The sequence below is a fragment of the Aspergillus luchuensis genome, chromosome 4 (assembly GCF_016861625.1).
Source record: "Aspergillus luchuensis IFO 4308 DNA, chromosome 4, nearly complete sequence".
NCBI lineage: Eukaryota > Fungi > Ascomycota > Eurotiomycetes > Eurotiales > Aspergillaceae > Aspergillus > Aspergillus luchuensis.
The window spans coordinates 1866391-1878759 of NC_054852.1; the positions used below are offsets into that span (position 1 = coordinate 1866391).

Below are 12369 nucleotides of genomic sequence, written 5' to 3' on the forward strand. Positions count from 1 at the left end.
CAACCACATGCAAATGAACAGATTCTAGGGACGGGCCTATCTAGGAGATGGTACTTACAGTAGTGCGACTTAAGTTGCACAATGTGCACTCCGGTTCTAACCAGGTTTAGGTGGCTCGGTACCGCCCTTTTTCTTCAGCCTTTTCCCCAGGTAACATACCTTCGGTCCTCCCGATAGAACAATGCAAAATGAAAAGGTACTTATTTACGTCTGCTAGCTATATATATATACGTACTACCAAGAGCCGGCCCCTCTCCCGTCACATGTGCAAGTCAGGGAGACATCGAATACTACCATAGTATAACGAAGTGCTCCACCTTCACTTCCTAAGACGAAAGACAGTCCATCACGCATCAAGACAGGTACAAGTCAGGAGTTCTAGTTCTACAAAGCTCTGAATTCAGATGATTCACAGAATGGCAGGTGTTCTAAATCACAAGGCACCATATTCACCTAGTGGTACAAATAGATTATCAAAACCATTTACCTTCGTCCAAAGTGGATCAAGCGTAGCCATGGGCCTGGAGCCATTCCAAGACCTGCTTCTCGTCTCTTTCCTTGTAGCGTGCATTCGTCCGGATGCTATCAGCGACAATTACCAGGGCGCGATCGTACGCGCCGGTGTCCTTCTCCCGGAAAAATGAAGCAATATCGGCTGCAATATCGTGGTCTGCGAATTTGGACAGTCCCATGCGCACAAACCGCTCGAAAACGACATTGTTCGCCGACAAACGAGTTTCAACTGCCGACCAGTTCTCTTTCATATAATCCCATAGAAGGTGGCGAGTTAAGGGATTCGTAGCCATTGAAGTCGCGCCATTATGAATATCTTGGATTGCAACCTTGTCTGAGAAGACGAAGTCCATATAATCCTTTACCAGCTCAGCATCTTTAGTACGCCCAAGAGCTCCTAGGCAAATCTCTTTGCCGTCAACGGAGTCGGTTTTGAGGTACTCTTGCTTTACGGCGTTATATTCTTCCCGACCGCCCTCCGAGATTACGATACTAAAGATCACTGAGCGTAGGTTGGTATGCACAGCGTTCTTATCGTTGCCTGTTTTCCAAAGCTCGAATCGTCGTTTGGCCTCGGGTATGATGCTAGCAAAAAGTTAGACCTTGAACAAAACGTCTCCTGGTTGACATACTCTTTGTGGCCCGCACGGCCAGCCATCCCAATTAGAAGCTTACGAAGTTGGACAGTGAGATAGTCATCCTCCGAGCTGAATTCCCAACCGATTTCATTAGCGGCAGGGGATGAGAGCTCGAGGGCAAACCTCTTGAGTCCCGCTGCTACCGACTCATTCAGGGCGAACACAGAGCGTAAGTTCGCAACGGTGGAAGAGATTTGGGACCAGACCCTATGGAAGTCGTTAAGAACCAAGCATGAAGTGTAAGAATTGCCGAATCTTGGGAAGGGTAAAGAATGTCATAGTTAGATACTCACAGATAATTCTTTTCGCCCTTAAACCCCTCTAAGAGAGCCAATAGAGCAGCAGTAGATCCGTCCCCGGAAACAGCCAGGGCAGCGGCATCGCCAATCAATCCGATCTTATCCTCGGTGCTCAGCAGATCCAGAGATTGAGCGAGTTTCGCCAGCCGATCGGCAGGGTAATTGGTTCGGTAAAAGCCGGACAGGTCTTTGTTCAGCTTGTAAAAGGAATCTTTTCCGAGTTCTCCAATTGTAGCTTCCTTGGAAACGAGAGCACCGGGCTTTACGTCGGCCATCTTAGGTCCTGATTTGACACCAAGGGGAATCCACCAAGCCGTCTCATCTTCCTCGGGCTTAACATCACCCGTCGACAAGAAGCGGTTCTGACGAACATTGAGCTGCCCGGCTTGCTCGGTCACGGTGACGACAGGGAAGCCAATCTTGCGAATCCATGGATCCTTCATGATGCAGTCAGATCAGTAGTCCACTTTTTAAAAGAAAGGCAGCTCACCATAAAGCTAGTAACATCCTGATTGGACGCTTCGCTGAGAGCGCTCCAAAGATCATTAGTGGTAGCATTGCCTGGATTCGTCAGTGATTAGCAACCCCGATCCCCTATGGTCTTCGATGTGTACTTACCATATGCATGGGCTTTGAGATAAGTGGCTACTCCCCGCAGAAATGTTTCCCGTCCAAGATGATCGCTTAGCATACGGATGACCGAGCTTCCCTTGAGGTAGCTGATGTGATCGAAGATTTGATCGACTTCAAGAGCGTTCCTCACAGGAACCTCAATCGGGTGGGAAGCTCGCAGTGAATCGAGTTGAAATGCTTGTTGGACACTCTCAGCCTATGCAAAAGTTAATAATCTACCACACAAGGCTGAATTTACCTCGAGAATTGCGTACAACAAACTGAGACCATATGTTCCACTCTGTTCGCGAGAAAATTGTCAGCTGCATTTGGTCTGTAAGCGCCCGGGTCCATTGAATACCTGGATAGAAATGATCCACAGCAAGCCAGCCAACCCATGTTGCAAAGCCTTCATTGAGCCACAACTCATTCCACCAATCCATCGTTACGAGATTTCCAAACCATTGGTGCGCCAATTCTAGGATTATCACTCGTTAAAAGAAAACAATGCTGCTCAAATTGCAAGGAAAGACAAACCATGCGCGACGACATATGCAATACGATTCTTGTATCTGGTGTCTGACTTGCCCTCGTCGAAAAGTACAGCAGTCGTTCGGTAGGTAACAAGTCCCCAGTTCTCCATGGCGCCCATAGCCTGAAGCATTTATCGTTAGTGGTTTCGACTCGTGAGAAACAGGATCAATTTCCGTACAAACTCGTGGACAGCAAGGAGATCCGCCTTAGGCAACGGATACTCGATCTCAAAGATTTCAGAGAAGTAATCGACCGTACGATGGGCACACTCCAAAGCAAAGCGAGCCTGCTCCTTGAGGCCCTTGGTCGTATACACGCGAACGGGGATGCTCTTGCCTTGATATTTGCGCTGAGTCATAGCCTCAACATATTCAAAGTCACCGACTGCCCATGCCAAAAGCTGAATAGAAGATGTCAAGAGTTAGTGTGGAGCATTACTATCAAGGGTCGGTGCAAACTGACGTAAGTACTCATGACCGGTGTGGTTTCGAAAGAGACCATCTTAAGTTCTGGCCTACTGCCGCTCCTTTCCGACTTGATAGGCATGTTGCTAAGGGCTGTTTGTCCTCGGGGAACCTCAATCTCAAAATCGAATGTGGCCTTCAGATTCGGTTCATCGAAGCAAGGGAATGCCCTACGGGCATCACAAGATTCGAATTGGGTACTAAGCATGTAATAGGAATCGCCCTCCTTGGGTGTATCTTCGGTCGGATCCACCACCGGCTTATACTTGGAGCGAGAAAATCCAGCCATGGCATTGTTCATAATACCGGTGAAACTGATTGACAGGACAACATCTGCGGGATGGATTTCCTCTGCAAAGGTAAAAGTGACTCTTTCCGATTTGGTATCGTATGCGATGTTAGAGGCCTTTGCCAACTTGGTCCCTAAGTGCAGCCGATATGTCAAAACCCAACATTCGTTCACGAAAAAGAATGGGATCAGGAACAATTGGGATGTGGCTCTGTCACTAACCGTCCTTTCCAAAAACTTCAGCATCCTGGACTTCGATTTCCTTGGAGTTCAACACGATCGATTTTGTGGGACGGGTGACATTGGAATCGATTTTGACGATACCCTTATAACTCCATGAGCCGCCGAACTGAAGGTCAAACAAAGACACATTGTAATGAACAGGCTTGACCCTGCCACCGATTGTTAGAGGCACGCCAACAGTTGGGTGCACGATACTCAGCTGTTGGCGATCGGTAACTTACACGTCCGGGAGGATATCCCTGTCCTTGGATGCCATTGCGCGGAATTCAGATGAACAGCGCCTTACAAAAACCTGGGAGGATAGAGCAAAATTGACCCTACGGATAGACTGTAGGTGTGTCGAGTAGGGCAAGCCGGAAAGGGAGCGGGAGCGTGACGAAGAGATGGAGGAGGGGCAGAAAGAGGTGGAGGATGAGGGGCAGAGGTGGGAAAGTGGTCGGACCGGACGATAAATTGGAGAATGACCACGGACTGCATGAGCATTCATACCACCACGTCGGGTTGACGCGATGCATCTTCTTCCCCACATTTTTGGGTCTGAGATTTTAGGATGGGGCCAAGTCTGCCTACCTACGGTTACTCTCGGAGCAGCTCATCGATTTTTTGCAGTACACCGTCGTAGCAATACGAAGTGTGGCTAATTAAAATTTCAGGTTACGAAGCAGGCTTTCTCTGATCACAATGGAGCTCAGAGTAGATTCGATGAAAGGGTTAAGTATCCAATGGTACCTAGCCAGAAAGGCTAGTATACAATTGGAGGGAGTAGAAAAGGTAGTTTCTAAGGAAAACGATAATGAAGGTCAAAAACTTAAAAGAAAAAGGATGAGAACAGCAACTGCTAGATACCTCAGCTAGTAAGTACCCTTGCTTCATGAGGAAAGGTAGGGAACGGAGCTCCGGCGGAGCTCGGACCCTCCCTGCTCGAACCGAATCCAACAGAGTGGATACATGCCTAGGTAGACCTTTTCCATCCAACTTTCATGACGCCCGACGCACTTCTGGGTTGACGCACTCGCCTCTCATTCCGTTTCAGTGCAAGTATGGTCGAATCCGATGAAGAGTATACAGGAGAAATCTCTGAGGATGAAGATGAAAGCAATATCTTATCAGGATCTCGTGGAGATACTGCGGGCACATCCCGTTCGAAGAGGAGAAAGCACCGTGGAGGCGCAGAATGGGAAGTCTCGAGAACATGGGAAACCTTAGTTGAAGGTGCCGACGGCACAATCAGCTCTACAGTCGAAGGGCTTCTTGAAGCTGGGAAAAGGAAAAGGTAGGTTGTACTTTTTAGGCCGGGTAGCCCTCAGTCCTGATTAACGGTTCGAGCTGAGTTTCCATGTCTTCGCGCTTGCAGGCTCCTCAGAGATACGACTCCCTTACAACGGGGTATAATCCGCCATCTCATTCTGATCATAGATCTGTCACAATCCATGACCGAGAAAGATCTCCGACCCACACGCTATCTATTGTCCCTACGGTATGCACAAGAGTTTGTGAGGGAGTTTTTCGAGCAAAATCCCATTTCTCAACTCGGCGTTCTTGGCCTCAAAGATGGATTGGCGGTTAGAGTCAGTGATATGAGCGGAAACCCTACGGAGCATATCAGTGCCATCCAATCATTGCGAGACCAGGATCCGAAGGGTCTTCCTAGTTTGCAGAATGGCTTCGAAATGGCTCGTGGTGCTTTGTTGTATGTCTTCTCTGCGCTTGGTGCCGTATACACTAGATGATAAGAACGGGCTAACCTATCTTGCAACAGCCATACCCCAAGCCATGGCACCCGTGAGATTTTCGTCATATTTGGCTCCCTCCTGTCTTCCGATCCCGGTGATATTCACCAAACGATAACTACGCTCATCAACGACAAAATACGTGTTGGAATCGTGGGCCTTGCCGCCCAAGTGGCCATCTGCCGCGAAATTTGTGGCAAGACTAACGGAGGTGATGATACCACATACGGTGTAGCACTTAATGAACAGCATTTCCGTGACCTTGTGATGAGTGTGACAACACCGCCAGCCACCTACTCTCAGAAGCAATCTACAAGCTCTCTCTTGATGATGGGTTTTCCATCACGGACAGTTGAGGCTTACCCTTCACTTTGTGCCTGCCATTCCAAGCCTTCTCGTGGAGGGTATCTGTGCTCACGGTGCAACAGTAAGGTTTGTGGTCTCCCTGCCGAGTGTCCTTCCTGCGGTCTTACTTTGATCCTTTCAACCCACCTTGCTCGGTCATATCACCATCTGTTTCCCCTTATGAATTGGGTGGAAGTTTCGTGGCAACATGCCTCGCGCAGTAGTGTCTGTTTTGCATGTGGGATCTCCTTTCCACCAGTACCACCCAAGGAGCAGTGGCATATTTCAGAGGGACAGGCAAAGGGAATGAGCGTAAGCAGCCGGTATGAATGTACTGTGTGCAAAAACCATTTCTGCATTGACTGTGACCTTTTCGCTCATGAGGTTGTGCACAACTGCCCTGGCTGCCAAAGCAAGGTGATAATTCCTACGAGTTCCGAGCCCTCTCAGAATCACGAAGCTCTAGACAGGATGGATACCTCTGCATGATCATATGGTTGATTGCGAATAATAAATCAATAGAATGGCCGTGGGGCTCACTTTCTCGGTCGGATATGTAGATGCCCCCGCCATCGCCCTCGCTAGCGCGACCCGGTCTATTATCAGTCAAGCTGTCAAACTAACCGCCAGTCGAACAAAGTAACATAAAACCAGAGGCGGGCTATCATACCTCACAATAATAATCAATTGAAATGTCGGCGGATCAGGCCATCAAATTCTCTTAGACTATATTTCACCTGACCGAAAGGGTAACCTTTAAAAATCTAAGTCCGAGCCATATGGAACGACTTGTTGATATACTGGAGTCGCAAACATGAAACAGCAAAATGGCGTTTTATAACCTATCCCGAACGTTTCAATTCGTCGCATCCGGCTTCTCTCAACGGATTGATAAGGAGCTTGCGATAGAAATAATTCCATGAAACGAAGAATTAACATTGGATAGGAAAGATCAGCCATGCTGCTAACGCCGATAGGCTCGAGTCTTAGCGGGAACCCCGCCAAAGGACCGAAGTACAAAGTATATAGGCTACGTCACAGCCTAGTAGCTAAGCTAAGTATCCAAACTAGTTCCTAATCTTCAATCTACGTGGACCTCGGTTAATCTTGGGCCCGAGCACCCTTACAACGGACTCAACCACTGGCATCATTCACAAGGAGAGTGAACAACCGAAAAAAAAGCAACAGATTGCAAAATAGAAGCGGTCGCTCTGTCTCAAGACACCGAGAGAATTTGCGCCTTCCCTTCGAGTGCCCAAGCCCGCGCAATATATTCCCTAAAAACTACGGGAACCCTCAAATTAGCCCATTGGGTAGTTTGAGCCTGCAGCAATTTGTCACGAGATGGCGCAGCTTCAGCCCTCGGAGAATGAGCTATTTGAGAGATTGAGCTCATATCCTTTCAGTACGGATCGTGAATTTGCAGTTGGGCTTTCCATCATCCTAGGCCATCCGGAATCACCTGCGTCGGAAGAGGAAATCAATCGCAATGATGACCTTACCCTACAAGCTAAATGCTTCTACTTCTCAAGGTATACATACGATCTGTATCCACCCGCGATCCACGGTATTGTAGCATATGCATATGACATTGTATGATTATATACAAATACTGGTACTGATCTTTGTCACCATGCCTTGTTCGTTATCAGGAAAGAAAAGCTCATGCCACCACTCGAGTTCTCAGCATACAAAGCATGGCTGGAATCAGCATCAAAAGTCAAGTCCGCCGACCTTTCATCACCAAGCCCTACAGTGAACGTTCCCAATTCTAAAGAGGAGCCTGCATATCCTTCATCCTTCGCTCATATAGTGGAACTCATCACAACCGGTCAACCCATTCCCGGAATTCAACAAATTCCAGACACCGTCTTGACAGGCCATGACACTCCAAGCGAGAAGCCAGAAAGGCGGAAACCATGGGAAAAAGGAACAGCTAGTCAATGACGGGATTATAGCTGCTCAGCGTTACACCCAGTGGCTGCAATCGCCCGGGACCTGGGGATCTACGTTTGCAATTGGAGGGCACTGGAGAAGTCCAGGGTTGTGATCAGCATGCAAATATTATTATTCCTGCAAGCCACAGGGTTGTGAGGGATAACAAGCTTCGGACAAATGAATGGTGGGTATGATACATCAGTTCATAATAAAAATATAATCCCGACAAGTAGGTGGATTAGAAGTGTTCGCTTTCGTAAACCAAGCTCCTGACCTGCACAAGCAACTCATAACGGTAATTGTCGGCCCATATAGAATCTCCAGCAACTTCAATAGAAAAAATATTATAGTTTCTGAGCCCATTTTGATGCTACTCGCTTGCTCGAATTTTTCCTTCATATTTTGTCTCCATTTTTCTTCTTTCTTTCATTCCGGTGTATAAGGAGAGGAGGCGTCTTTGGGGGGAGCATGAGCCGTTTAGCTCCTGCACAATGACTAGAATAGCGCGTATGAAGAAATATGCTAGACAACCTCGCGTTGTCGAAACACGCTTCGAGATTCCGGATTCCCGTATATGGGGTGCTCGATGCCTACCTGGGTCGACTTGAAAACGATACCTTTTGTGAATAAACAAGCATATGGCTAGAAGACGAAGTGCAAAGGTACTCCCTCGAAAACCTTCAGCGAAATGGTGGATAATTAGGACTCCACTGGTTCCCTCGGTTGAAACGGCCTCCATGCTGTCCGGCAATCGGGAACCTGTCCTCATTGAAATTACCATAGCGACTAATTGGCATCCCAGAACCTGGCCCTGGGCGAGTTGTGTGGGAGGGATTGCAGCAGAGCATGGCCACACGTGAACCAAACTTGGAACCTCGGAGAGATACCATGTGTTTCCTTCATAGATATCCGGTTAGGCCTGTGCAATGTCATAGTGAGGGGAAAGACGGTACCGAATATGGCTGGCAACCAGCTCACGCTGATGTGGTGCAGCATTCATCAAGATCCATTGGATTAGGTAGTTGCCATACTGGTCCCCAGCAACTATATTGTATCAAAAACCTTCAGTTCAAGCTGAGAAGGGTGCTTTCAGACTTACTGTCAATAAGAGGCATTCTAGGACGGTCAGTTCGGCCGGTGCAAACTCGAGCAAGGTAACGGTCCAAAAACTCAGTACCCCCTATCTTCAAACATTTCTCTACAATCTTGGAGGCGAACTGGTCCATGCTATAATCCACAGACCAAAGGATGATGTGCTCTATTGCACGACTCTTATCCTGAGGAGCACCATGCTCACAGATATGCTGGATACACCAGTTTCCGAATTGACCGTGTGCAAGCACATCAATTTTCGCTAGCACTTCTTCGATCGCTGGACGCTGGAGACTTTGTCAGTATATTTCATCGTGCAAATCACGGAACTTCCATTAAGAATATGTCAGAAATTCAAATTTTGGAGAGCTGCAATGGTTAAGAGGACGACAAGACAAGTAACACAGTTTGTTGTATAGGATTGACCGTGGTAGGAATCGACGTATGAGAAACAAAGTACCTTCTCATCCTCGACGCAGTTTTCGAAGATATTCTGGACTACCAAGCTCCCTGTCTCACCCAAGGCGACCTCATGCCACATTCCTCGCAGTGCTTCATTGACTTTGGTCATTATCTGGGGTGGCTCCCCACTCCAACGTAGTTCGAAGAGTTTTTGCCAGACATGGCAGGCATACCGGTGAATGACAGTTTCTGGAATTCTGCGTAGAAGCTCGTGGACCATGATTGCCTTATGTTCTTCGGGCACACAATCAAACGCTTTCTGTATGACGTGACAGCCAAAGGGATCCATACTGAGGCTTAAAGTGTTTCCCTTGATCGCATTAGCGATTGACACGACTTGCTCTGGAGTCCCGTGTTCGAAGCATCGTTGCACTAGAAAGTTGCCAAAGCGATTGACCATCAGGGGATAGGCTTGGTGTACTATGGCCTCTATGATATCATATTTCTGCTCTGTGGTCCCTACCTTCAGCTTCTGCTGCAGAAATATTGATGCTTGTTGATCATTGTTGCAAACAATCTTGTCAACGATATATTTCCAATCACAAGAGACATTCCTGTCGAGGAGCCGTCGGTAGTTGATTGGCTCGAGGGGAGAGATGTATGTTTGATGGGTGTTTCCTCCCGCCTGGCAGCATAAGCGTGGCACTATAACAAATAATTCGAGCTCCTACTCACCACAGAAGTTGACCATTGCGTTGCACTGGGGCTGGGAGCTGTAAACTCAGTCGCCGTGGGTGAAAGTGGCGTTCCAACCGGCCGCTGATGGTATTGAGTGATGGGAAACAGACCAACATGTTGGTAGGTGCTATTGGATCTATTCACAGGAGACCTAGGGCCATGTGAGTCCGAAGAGCCAGGGGTAAATGCACTCCAAGCAGAGCTTTGTGGCTGAAAAAAAGGTCCATTGCGGCTGGCTTGAGTGATCGAACGGCGAGGTCCAAGGCCGGGTCCTTCGAGAAATCTCACCTGTTCTTCCGGGAGTTTTGTGTCGAGGGTGTAACCCCCACTGGAGGGCCCTGAAAACACACGATGAGATCGTAAAGCATCGTGTCCAGTTACACTGGTATTCGTGCCTGAGTTACCCCAAAATCGATTCGAATCTCCGCCGAGTGAATTAGCACTTGGCAAAGATATAGGCTCGCCATATGATCTTTCGATAATGGGGGCACTAAGAGCCGTACTACACACTTGCTGCGTGGGAGTATTCCAGTATCCCCGAGACCTATTGTAAGCTCCTGCGGAAAGCGCATCAGACATCTCTGATTGCGAATCGTCCTGGGCATTCCATCCATCTTGAAACTGGCTATATGCCGGGTTGGATGAATTAAGGGCGCTCTGGAGATTACTTATCGTTTGTTCCGTGATGTCCCCATTGAAATCGGTTTCAGAAGGGGGCCCAAGTGCCTGGTCTAAGGTATGTTTAATCACGCGTGTCTGGGCCAGTTCCTGCTCCTGGAGGGCGATTTTAGAATTAGCGACAAGCAATTCTTGCTTTAAACGTAGTACCTCGCACATATCGACCGATACGTTGTCCGCTTTGCCAACATCGAACGAGTGCGAGACGTCCCTAGGTCGCTGAATACTTGACGCCTTAATTAGCCCTGACTCGTCTCCTGAAAGAATCCTGTGGTTGGTAATCGTGTGATTGGATGTTCTAAGCAAATCCTGCTTGTCTGGCAAAGCCGCAATGAAATCTTGATCTACAGGATACTTCGGGGTTGTCGACTGCGGCTTGGGCGAGAGCTTTGCTAGAAGCCTTTCCATCTCGGAGTGCCCACAGAAAGTGAAATTGCTTGAATGTTCTAGCTTCTGCTTCTAGGATTGTGAGTGCTTTGAATTTCTTGAGGTTTCTGGCGTATCTGACCTTATTCGACGGGATGTCATGCTTGTCAGCCCCAGAGATCTGGCAATCTCCACCTTTGGAGGATACTGTACAATCTGAAGGGCTGGTGGAAACATTCAAATGCTTAAGGCCCTGGGACAATGTAGTAAGCTATTTAGAGGAGAACAAGTCTGTGGCTGCTCTAGGTTGTCTCCATTCAGTTACTTACTGACGATTCACGCTCAACATATACTGCGTGTGTCGTAGCACTCGTGCCACTGTCGATGATACCCTCTTCACACTGTCTGCGTTCCAGATTGAGGGGGGCATCGGAGTGTGAAGACATTTCGGATAGTCACTTGAGAGCACTGCCACAGAAGTCACAGTTTGTAAAGGTCGGCAAACACAGGGTTTGACAGGAAAATAGTCGAAAGCACACTGGTGAGCAAATAGCGCGAGCTGTACGGAATCCAAATCCTCCACAAATGGTTGAAGGCTGAATATGAAGGAGATAGCTAACAAATGACTGTAAGTGGGGAGGTACGTTCAATTAACTGCGGGACAATTCAGAAGGCAAATGGCAGTATCTGAAGACAGGGAAATCAAGGCCCGAATTTCGAACCAAACGCGTTACAAGGCCTGCGTCAAGGATCTGCAATCAAGGAAAGAGCGATGAAGACACCATTGCGGGGATTATAAAGGGAGGAAGAAATTGAGTGCTGGAAGCCCTGCTCGAAAACCCGTGTCCGAGGCACGTTGTGGTGCAATTGTCTTCTATTCCTGGGGAACATTTGTCATTGAAATATAATCTTGCTAAGAGTTAGTGACTCCCATTATTTCTTAACCTAGACAGTGCTAAGAGTGATTAGAAACTGCTTTTGTCTTTGTTTATGCCCTCTGAACAATACTACGGCTGAAGATTGCTTTGGTAATTTGTGTCATTAGACGATGACAAGCAAGAATGATCCGCAGTGGCCGTTCCAGACTATGTGTACAGTAGCAGCGAATCCCCAAGATATGCAGTGGTGAAAGTTGTTGATTAGAGAAGAAGAAAAGAAAAGGGTGTACTGAGCGGCTGTCCCTTTAGTGGGGAGGCCTAGATGAACTGTTCCAGACCTCTTTCTATGCCAAATGTGTCTAGTAGAAAAGATAGACCCTCTCACAACATCACACCCAGATACTGTGATATCATGTTGTGTTATATATATCTCTTTGAATTTGTGAAAAATATTCTAGGGAGTAAAACTTAGCCAGTAAGCTATTCGATCCATATCAAACTTGAACATCGAAAACCATCTATTGTCCAGCTCAAAATAAGTACATTCTTTGTTGCTCTAGTAATAACAGGTTGTTCTTCCCAAATCTGTCAGAATCCATGGCAATCAACG

At 47.6% G+C, this 12369-nt stretch overlaps 4 protein-coding genes across 4 annotated transcripts; 2 read left to right on the forward strand and 2 right to left on the reverse strand.

Annotated features, from left to right (window-relative positions):
• Positions 1 to 503: 503 nt before the first annotated feature.
• AKAW2_40675A (M1 family metallopeptidase) lies at positions 504 to 3848 on the reverse strand (the record flags this gene model as incomplete). Its single annotated transcript, XM_041689030.1, has 12 exons — positions 504 to 1098; positions 1146 to 1358; positions 1445 to 1887; positions 1941 to 2011; positions 2069 to 2279; positions 2338 to 2363; positions 2424 to 2540; positions 2600 to 2717; positions 2775 to 2996; positions 3059 to 3483; positions 3572 to 3741; positions 3814 to 3848. The coding sequence occupies 12 exons, from the start codon at positions 3846 to 3848 to the stop codon at positions 504 to 506; spliced, it is 2646 nt and encodes an 881-aa protein (XP_041542755.1).
• Positions 3849 to 4632: 784 nt separating this feature from the next.
• AKAW2_40676S (TFIIH/NER complex subunit SSL1) lies at positions 4633 to 6156 on the forward strand (the record flags this gene model as incomplete). Its single annotated transcript, XM_041689031.1, has 3 exons — positions 4633 to 4865; positions 4947 to 5282; positions 5352 to 6156. 3 exons carry the CDS (start codon positions 4633 to 4635, stop codon positions 6154 to 6156), a joined length of 1374 nt encoding a protein of 457 aa, XP_041542756.1.
• Positions 6157 to 7011: 855 nt separating this feature from the next.
• On the forward strand, positions 7012 to 7614 carry AKAW2_40678S (DUF5572 domain-containing protein; the record flags this gene model as incomplete). The annotated part of the gene is made up of 2 exons (XM_041689032.1): positions 7012 to 7199; positions 7320 to 7614. 2 exons carry the CDS (start codon positions 7012 to 7014, stop codon positions 7612 to 7614), a joined length of 483 nt encoding a protein of 160 aa, XP_041542757.1.
• Positions 7615 to 8285: 671 nt separating this feature from the next.
• AKAW2_40677A (Pumilio-family RNA binding repeat-containing protein) lies at positions 8286 to 11327 on the reverse strand (the record flags this gene model as incomplete). The annotated part of the gene is made up of 7 exons (XM_041689033.1): positions 8286 to 8502; positions 8559 to 8649; positions 8705 to 8984; positions 9158 to 9784; positions 9835 to 10974; positions 11024 to 11134; positions 11211 to 11327. The coding sequence occupies 7 exons, from the start codon at positions 11325 to 11327 to the stop codon at positions 8286 to 8288; spliced, it is 2583 nt and encodes an 860-aa protein (XP_041542758.1).
• Positions 11328 to 12369: the final 1042 nt, after the last annotated feature.